At 56.6% G+C, this 9,050-nt stretch overlaps 1 protein-coding gene and 2 long non-coding RNA genes across 3 annotated transcripts in view; 2 read left to right on the top strand and 1 right to left on the bottom strand.

The window, feature by feature from the left end:
- RNF157 (ring finger protein 157) overlaps positions 1 to 1,203 on the bottom strand; it is a 46,592-nt gene extending 45,389 nt beyond the window's left edge. Inside the window, exon 1 of the mRNA XM_014531742.1 lies at positions 1,113 to 1,203. Within this exon, the coding sequence (XP_014387228.1) occupies positions 1,113 to 1,203 (91 nt within the window). The remainder of the gene's footprint in view (positions 1 to 1,112) is intronic.
- Positions 1,204 to 2,691: 1,488 nt separating this feature from the next.
- Positions 2,692 to 4,611, top strand: LOC106724422. Its single transcript, XR_001360212.1, has 3 exons — positions 2,692 to 3,139; positions 3,590 to 3,670; positions 4,280 to 4,611. It is a non-coding gene; the product is annotated as an uncharacterized LOC106724422 (long non-coding RNA).
- A 3,588-nt stretch (positions 4,612 to 8,199) lies between these two features.
- LOC106724423 overlaps positions 8,200 to 9,050 on the top strand; it is a 4,114-nt gene continuing 3,263 nt past the window's right edge. Inside the window, exon 1 of the long non-coding RNA XR_001360213.1 lies at positions 8,200 to 8,290. This is a non-coding gene — a long non-coding RNA (uncharacterized LOC106724423). The remainder of the gene's footprint in view (positions 8,291 to 9,050) is intronic.

The raw sequence follows: 9,050 nt of genomic DNA, 5'->3' as shown, positions 1-9,050 counted from the left end.
GCCGGCCCAGTTCGCCCCGCATTGTCCCCCAAACGCGAGGCAGCCCAGCGCAGCATCTGCAGAGCCGGCGGTGATGGTCAGGACCCCGCAGAGGGGCGCTCGCAGAGGGTACCGGGGACCATCGCACCTCCAGTAGGCGCCTCAACCCCAAAGTGCTCCGCCGACCCCATCTCCCAGGGGTGACCAGTGCTGGTGACCCGCGGGGACCACGTCGCCATCATCTGCAAACGGCTGACCGCTGCAATGCTGCTCACAGGTCCCGGGCCAGCGCAGGCTGCCCTGAGCTTAGGAGGGTGTCGGCCCGAGGTGCGATGTGGACAGCCAGGCCTGGACCGCGTAGCTCAGTGGTTGTGCGTCCACCTATGAACCAAGAGGTCAAGGTTCGATTCCCGGCCAGGGCATATCCCGTGTGTTGGGCTACAGGAGGCGGCCAAACAATGATTCTCTCTCATCATTGATTTCCTGTCTCTCTCTCCCTCTCCCTTCCACTCTGCAATCAATAAAAATATATTTAAAAAAAAAAAAAAAAGACACCCAAGCCCCGGCTGTCTCTTTTGGAAACTTGGGGAAGGCCTGGTTCCAAAACCCCACTCCCACCGGTGGGGAGCGTGGACAGACAGAAGACGTCACCCCAAAGCTTAATTACAGACACCGCCTGTGTTTCAGACCTTTTCTTTTACCTGTGGGTCTGGTGTATTTTGTGTGTGTTTTTCTGAGAGGGCGGACTGATCAGCAAAAACTCCAGCTGCGAGATCACGCGTTCCCAATTCTTCAACAAGGTGGGTCGCCCAGCTCGGAGCGTAGGCCCCCTTGGTTGGGTCTGGAATGCCATTTTATCGACTCACCTCTTCCTGAGGACAGCTTGCATTTCCCATCACCTTCTTTTCAGCGGCAGCCAGCAAACCTGGAGCTAAAGGCACCTTCGCCCACTTGCCTTGGTCTTCTCCAAGGTCCCAGGATGGAGAAACGTATCTGGGGTCATTTATACTGACTGACCCTGAGGAGGCCGAGCTGCGGGCAAGTCCCTGGCTGGGACCCGCTGACGGCAGCCTCCTGCAGGCCCAGAGCCCTCCCTCCAGCCCTGGCCTAACCACCAAGGCTTTCAGACGTACCTTCGGGTGGGAACTGGTGTCCTCCCGACACGCCTTTCACCACACACAGGTTCCACCTGTAATTACCGGGTAAAGGTGAACTGAAGGTCATGAAGAGTCTAGAACCGCTTCCCACGAGGCCTCCAGCACATCCCGGAGCAAACTGTGGCTCAAACCCTGGGCTCTGCTCAGAACCCTTTGTTCTTCCTGCTCCCAGCGTGTTGTAAAGGGAGCGCCGTGCCCTGCGGGGGTTTATCCGTGTCTGAGGGTTTCTTGTTCCCAGGCAGAGCCAGGCCTGGGTGTGGCTCAATCAGGCACTCAGCCTTTTTCTTTTTTTATTTATTAATTTCTAGAGAGAGAGAGGAAGGGAAAGGGGAGGAGAGAGAGAGAGAGAGAGAGAGAGAGATCGATTTGTTGTTCCACTTACTTGTATTTATGCATTCATTGATTGATTCTTGTATGGGCCCTGACTGGGGATCGAACCCAAATCTTGGGGTATCGGGATGATGCTCTAACCACCTGAGCTACCCGGCCAGGGCTGGCAGCTCACTCTTGTGGCTCCCAAGGATCTGCTCCGGCCCCACCTCAGCCTGCACTGAGCCTGGGAAACCACTTCGTTCCCCATCTTGGCTAACAGCCCCCCAAGCCTGTAACTAGGTTTCTCTTCCCATGAATGCGCCATGAATCAATGCCTGGGGCAGTAAAGAAAACAAGCACAGTAACACAGCGGGCATTTACCGCGCACTCTCTGCGAGCCAGGCCTCTTTTCCGAGCTCTCACACACTGCAGCATCCCTCCCAGCAACCCTACGATGCACGTGCTATTAACACCCCCATTTTATGGTGGGAGGAACGCAGGCAGAGAAAAAGCACTGGGTTCTGAGTTGGACAAATCGGCACCCTAACCCTGTGTACCTTCAGACTCAGGTCTGAGCACCAAGTATTGGCCTGCGGGAGAGCCAAGCAATAACTGAACCAGGGCTCCATCAGAAAAAGAGGCCATAGCCCGGCCGGCGTGGCTCAGTGGTTGAGCATCAAGCTATGAACCAGGAGGTCACTGTTCAATTCCCAGTCAGGGCACAGGCCTGAGTTGCAGGCTGGATCCTGCGTGTGGGGTGTGCTGGAGGCAGCCGATCAATGATTCTCTCTCATCATTGATGTTTCTATCTCTCTCTTTCTCTTCCTTCCTCTCTGAAATCAATAAAAATACTTTTTAGAAGAAGAAGAAGCAGCAGCAGCAGCGATAGCCAGCTGCCTGGGGTCATGAGGAAGAAGAACAAGGCACCGGGGAAAGCTCAGAGAAAATTCTAGATCACAGAGGCTTCCTGTGAACTAATTGAGTCCGAGCCCCACTTCCGACGATGTCATCACGCAGTGTTACAGTTTGGGGACAGAGGACCTCAGCCTGTGTCCAGGGCAAAGAGCAGAGGAGCAGCCACGCCCTGGGAGCAGGCCCTCTGGCTGCCAGTCCCGCATGCCTCTCCGGTCCTCCCTCCCCCCCACTTGGCTCCCTCGCCGGAGATCTGGGCCAGGGAGAAGGCCTGGGGGAGGAGATGGCACAGGCAAGAGGGAAAAAAACCAGAAGCGACCTCCGTGGAGAGAGCCATACAAATGCTTTTAACTTGAACGCAGGTCCGGGGAGGGTGGCACAGGCGCAGAGGGAAATGACATGCAAATTGCAGGCAGCCTTTGTGTAAAGAGCCTCCAGCATCCTGTGCGCTCCTGGTTGTCAACGCAGCCCTGGGGAGAATCCCAGCAGAGCAGCCAGCGTTTCGGGGTCTCGGGGGTTTTCTCGAAGCATCGGCGGACCCGGCAGGGAGGCAATAAGCCCCGCAGTGCATGAGCTCTGAGCCCTCTCCACCTTGGGCCTAAGGGAGGGAGGAGAAGCAGGTGGGGGAGGCGCATGGAGAGTGATTTCCAGGTCAGCTCATCCCCCTGGGCTCTAAGTTCTGTTCAGTTGGGCTGTCCTAGTTTCAGCTCATCTGCAGCACATCCACTCATTTCAAGGGTTTCGCGCAGGTTCCCCGTAAGAGGAAGGAGAGCCTGCAGGTGAAAGGCTGGCAAGGCAGCCGGGTGTTGGGGGGTTGGGAGGGGATGCCTGGGGACTGGGGAGCGGGCCAGGCCCCTTCTTGGCTGTTTGCTTGGCCATTCTGGCCCTGCTAGGGGGCAGGAAGATGGCAGCCCTGGCTGTTCCGAGTAAGCGCAGCGTCTCTCCAAAAGACAGGGCCCCATCAGCAACCCAGGGCCCTGATCCCTCTCACAGGCCCCTGGCGTCCGGGGGTTAAAGCCAACACCACCAGTGGAGGATGTCCCCTCCTGCTCGGGGCTGTGGGCCAGGCTGACGCCCGCGGAGGGACATGCCCTGGGACCCTGCAAACGGCTCCTCTGGCAGCCTGCGGTCCTGTGAGGACACAGCTCGTCCTGCAGGAAATGGCACCCGGGCTTCCATATTGTGCTTCTTGCCGAATGTGAATTCCTCACCATTCACGTCCTCCTCAGCTGTGTGCCGCGAACAAAGGAGAACTGTTCCAGCAGCTACAGGCTTCAGCCGGGTTTGGAGCCTCTTCATCTACTTTTCAGGTGAAGACCCCCAAGAAAACAATGTTTACAACTGCCCCGTGTAGCCGGGGCCCAGGGCGAGGAGGCTAGGTGCCTGGCGGGTAACCTTCCCGGCTCTCAGACAGGTGCCTCACGTGAATCCTACTCAAGGGCCAGTTTAAAGAATTAGAGGCCAGCCGGTGTGGCTCAGTGGTTGAGCATTGACCCAGGAACCAAGAGGTCTCAGGTTTGATTCCTGGTCAGGGCACATGCCTGGGTTGTGGGCTCGACCCCAGTAGGGGGTGTGCAGGAGGCAGCCAATCAATAAAAACATATTTAAAAAATAATTAGGCCATTTTTTAAATGTTTTTTATTGATTTTTTTTTTTTAAAAAAAAAGAGAAGGAGAGATAGAAACATCGATGAGGGAGAAACATCTATTGGCTGCCTCCTGCATGCCCCCTACTGAGGATCAAGCCCATGACCCGGGCATGTGCCCTGATCAGGAATCAAACCGAGACCTCTTGGTTCCTGGGTCAACGCTCAACAGCAGAGCCACACCGGCCCGGCTAGGCCGTTCTTTTTGCCTTAGTTTAGTCCCAGGTCGTTCCTAGCAAGTACCAGACCCTGTCCATCCTTTCTGTACCAACAGTGGCTTCTGCCTTCATTGACTCTGCCCTGCCGTTGGTTTTGAGCTCAGCCCCGCACTCCACGTGATGAAGTTGGTCTGAACATGCACCACTAACATGGCAGCCCAGTAGGTACAGATCGGCGGCCTGGCTGCCCTTCTCGGGTCAGCACCCGGCCGGCAAATAGCCCAGATCTTCCTCCTGCTGCCCACAGAAGCCAGGACGCGGGAGAGGCGGCGTGGCGACGGCCCTCACTTGGCTCTCACATGCTCAGCTGCGGTTACTTAGGCCATCAAAGTGAGAAAAGGAGAACGAATTCTCCTCCCTCTGCCAGGGGATCCACTACGGGTGTCCTGGCTGGTGCTTCGGGGCTGGAAGAAGCCTGAAGGTCAGCCCAGCCCCCTCCCCAGGAGGAGGAGAACGCTGTGGCTGGAGAGGGGAAGGGACTTGCCCCAGCCGGGGGAGTGGCAGCCAGGGTCAGAGCCCGGGAACCCCAGGCTCCTCGCCCTGGGCCTGGCTTTGGGAAACCCCGTTCTGCTGCTTTGCTTTCCTTCCTTTGCGGAGTAGGCTGTTTTCCAAAGCCCGTGGAAGAGGAGAAACCAGCTCCAGGACACACAGCTCGGAACCCTAACACAAACGCAGGCCCCACACACAGCCTTCAGCCCTTGCATGGAAGTTATCATAACATCGCTCCGGCTGGCAGGAGAAAGCCACAGAGCCCGGCCGGCGTGGCTCAGTGGTTGAGCATCAACCTATGAACCAGGAGGTCACGGTTCGGTTCCTGGTCAGGGCACGTGCCCGGGTTGTGGGTTCCATCCCCAGTAGGGGGCGTGCAGGGGGCAGCTGATCCATGATTCTCTCTCATCATTGATGTTCCTCTCTCTCTCTCTCCCTCTGATACTGGAGCTGAGGTCAGTCAGTCACCAGCTCCTCCCGGCACAGGATCCAAAGGGCGATGAGAAAGGAGGACGGCTGCCACCCAGGGTTGGAGCAGGTTCTCGGCAGGTGGGTTAAAAGTGTCCCCCACACACTAATGGTGTGGCCCTGCTACAGCCCACCACCCACCAGCGCTTCCGGGATTTTATCTGCTGTGACATTTATCCCGGAGCTAATTGCTTGTCTAGTTAAGTGGTGGCTACTCTCCTCATTAGGGCACATCAAAGGCTGCGCAGGGAGCCCGCAGAGCAATAAACAGATGCTCCTGACAGTGAATGGTGGACGGAGGGACCTTAGATCTTTCTAACACGCCCTGAGGTGTGTGTATTATATTGCTTGCTTGTGTACTGTTATCTTTTATATCCAGCGATGAAATCTGTGTATGAGAGGAGGTCTGGCAGTTCCATTCGCTTCCTCTCTGGCTTTCCTGCCTCCTTTTCCCTTTCCTCTCTCCTCTCGTCGTTCTAGACGTCACTCTCGGGCTGACTCCTAATATGCACGGTCCTCCCTTGCCCACATACCTCCCATGGCTCCCCATTACCTCACACAAAACAGACGCTTCATCCCCACACCCTTTCCTCCCTCTGCTTCCCCACAACCCGCTTGTGCCCCAAAGGCAGCCATCAGTCCTGCTCACGTATTTGCTCGTGAAAATCCCTCCCCGTGTGCCCTTCCCACTCCTGTGTGCCCGGGTGAATCCCGCTCAGCGAAACCCCACCTGGTCCAGGAAGCCACCTCTGCGAGCGGGGCCCTCCATCGCGCTCAGCGAATGAGTCCTTTCCTGCAGGACTCAGTTGATACTGACCTGCAGGCTCTCCCCAGCCTCCACAGGCAGACGGCGTACAAGGCTCTGGAGCCACAGAGAAGGGGGTTCAAACCAGCTCTTTCCTATGGCCTGTGCCTCTTGGGAAAAGCACCTCGTCTCTCTAAGCTCAGTCCTCTCACCTATAAGTGAGCCTGAGACCAGCAAGGAGTGTTTGAACACTCAGTTAGACACAGACGAAGCCCTGGCACAAGTCCTGGCACACAGCAGGTGCTCAATAAACGCTCACTTTTATTTATTTATCTATTTATTTAATTTATTATTTCGGAGAGGGAGAGAGAGAAACATCAATGATGAGAGAGGATCATTGAACGGCTGCCTCCTGCACGCCCCACACTGGGCATCGAGCCTGCAACCTGGGCATGTGCCCTGACTGGAATCCATCCCGGGACCCTTCAGTCCGCAGGCCCATGCTCTATCCACTGAGCCAAACCAGCCAGGGCAAGAATCATTATTTTTGAGCAATGACTCCATCCAAGCACTTTTAAATGCTTCATCTCATTTAATCTTCAAAATAACCCTAAGAGGGAAGTAATATAGTTGTTCCCATTTCCCAGATGGGAAACTCAAGGAGGCGCCGGGAGCGGGAACTTGCCTGAGGTTCATCTGAGTTCACAGTCCCAGGTCTGTCCTACCAGATTGCCTGTCCTGCCGGCCGTCACTGTCACCAGGAAAGCCTGCCCCTGCGCCAGGCCAGTCACAGAGGCTCCAGAGACAAAGGACCTGCCTGGGCCCGCCCCCCCCCCCCACCTTATCTCGTCTCTCTCCCAGTGTAATCTGCCTTCCTTCTCCTACCCACTTCCTCTCCAGCGGCTCCTTGTCTGAATTAGGACCATTTTCAACAAGCCCTTGACCCTCCATCTCCTGTCTCTGGATCCTTTTGGGCCTCAACCTTTTGGGCAGATGAACAGCTGCCTTCCCGTTGGCACTTGGGTGGGCCCTGCGCCGGTGCCCCTTCGGCCTGGCAGACACCCTGCCTCTCGCAGTCCCTTCCGATGACCGGGCTCCGTCCACAAGTGGGGCAGCGGGGCAGCTCCGGGCTGGAGCGCCCTGAGGGCAGGACACAGGACACAGGACACCAATGTGCTCTGAGGGCTCTGGGGCCCGGAGCTCGGGCGCTGCTGGTGACGAGGCACATTCTGGTGGTTTCCGACTCCGCTGTGTACAGGCCAGCGCTCCCCTTCCCGGCGGCTACTTCCTTCCTCTCTCTGGGGAACACTGCCCCGGGCGTGTGCGCTGCCAGCACCACGGCTCGGTCCCAACATGGTGACTTCTGAGACCTGGAGAAGCATCTCAGACACTTCCGCCCTCTGCAGCAGCCCCTCCATGTTCATTCCCTCCAGGAGCTGAGATGCAGGGACAAGCCAGGCAGAGATGAGCGAGTGACGACAGGTCCATGCATTGCCCTGGGGGAGGGAGCACCCAGGTTTAGACGCTGCTGTTCTCGTACCCGGGGCCCTGCGTGCGGAGGGTGCTCAGGAGCCCCACGTGGTTCCTCCAGACAAGGAACAGCGGAGCCAGCAGGGTGCATTGCTCCCGCCCTGGAGCCTGGCCTGCGGGCACGCTCCCCGGTGCCGATGCCGAGGGCTTTGTGGTCCACTTCGAAGGCCCGGCTGGAGCATGACAGCAGCCGCAGACACACGCCAACACGTCGGCACAGCTGTGTCCCAGTAACGCTTCCTTTACAAGGCAGGCGGCAGCCCCGGGGCTGCATTTTGCCAACTCAGAGCCGCAAGACCCGGGAGCTCCTGGTCTGGGTCACTACGTCACCGCCCAGAGGGCAGTGTTTCCTGAGAGCCGCAGGACTGCAGCGAACTCTGCCTGGCTGAGAGGCAAGGCTTTGGGATTGCGTGTTGCCTGTCCTGGTTAATTTGAGGGGTCGCTGAACCTAGAGAAAGCCTGGGCCATTGTGTGTGTGGCTGAAGGGAGTGATGCCAACCACTCTCCTCCCCACCCCCCAGAGCAGGGCGACGCTAGCCGTTGCCCCTCTAAGCTCAGCAGCTCCCTCACCCCGCTGTCTCCCAACAGGTGCCCTGAACCAGCCTGGCTATGAACTTGCTTTCAGGGTGACGCTGTGCTTTGGTTTCCACTGTTCTTTCTCCCCCAAATTTCCTTCCTTCTCCTTTCTACCTACCCCATTCCTTCCCAGCTTCAGTTCTCCCTCCTCCAGGGAGCCTCCCAGGACTACCTGCTCTGACCTATGATTGCTAGCTTGGCTTAGCGTTTTCTGAAGTCATGGAAGAGAGCCAGCCCTCGCTTCAAGCGATCCATATTGGTAAGAGGGCTCCCCTGAGCTCACCCGCAGGGTGAGTGGAGAGAAAAGGGACTGAGCCCTGCAGAACGGTGAGTCACCTACTCAATGGACTCCATCTATCATGCCCGCAATGCATTGTTGGGAGATACCCACAAACAATGGATTATATAACAGAGAAAACCGAGGAAATGATTAATGCAAATTGAAGGATCATGAGTTTTTGGGGGAGGAAAGTACGTATTGGGGGAGAGTCGTGTGAGGGTTTTAAAGGCACTAGTCTAGGACTTCTTAAATTCTACTAGTATGTTGGGATTTTTCCTATTCTTCAAACTGTGCATAGGTTATACACAAACTCTTGGTGTATGATATATTTCTTTTTTTTTTTTTTTTTTTTATAGAGAGAGTGGAATGGAAGGAGAGAGAGAGAAACATCTGTGTGAGAGAGACACATCAATTGGTTGCCTGCTGCACACACCCCAACCAGGCTGGGGTTAGAGCCTGCAACCAACGGGTATGCCCTGGACCAGAATCGAACCTGGGACCCTTCAGTCCTCGTGCCGATGCTCTATCCACGGAGCCAAACCAGCTAGGGAGGCGTATGATATATTTCTTTTAAAAAAAGGGGGGGGCGGCAGTCAGGTTAGCAGCTGCCACAGCAACAAGACTCCTGTGTTTTGGATGCCAGGGTGGGGCCAGAGAGGCCCAGCTCCAGGCTGGTCGTTCCAGCCATTGAGAGAAAGTGGCTGGGAACCTGGGCCCCAGCCCACAACCAACGTCTCCT

The sequence above is a fragment of the Myotis brandtii genome, unplaced genomic scaffold (genome assembly GCF_000412655.1).
Source record: "Myotis brandtii unplaced genomic scaffold, ASM41265v1 scaffold825, whole genome shotgun sequence".
NCBI classification, from domain to species: domain Eukaryota; kingdom Metazoa; phylum Chordata; class Mammalia; order Chiroptera; family Vespertilionidae; genus Myotis; species Myotis brandtii.
This window is presented reverse-complemented; position numbering and strand designations above follow the sequence as displayed.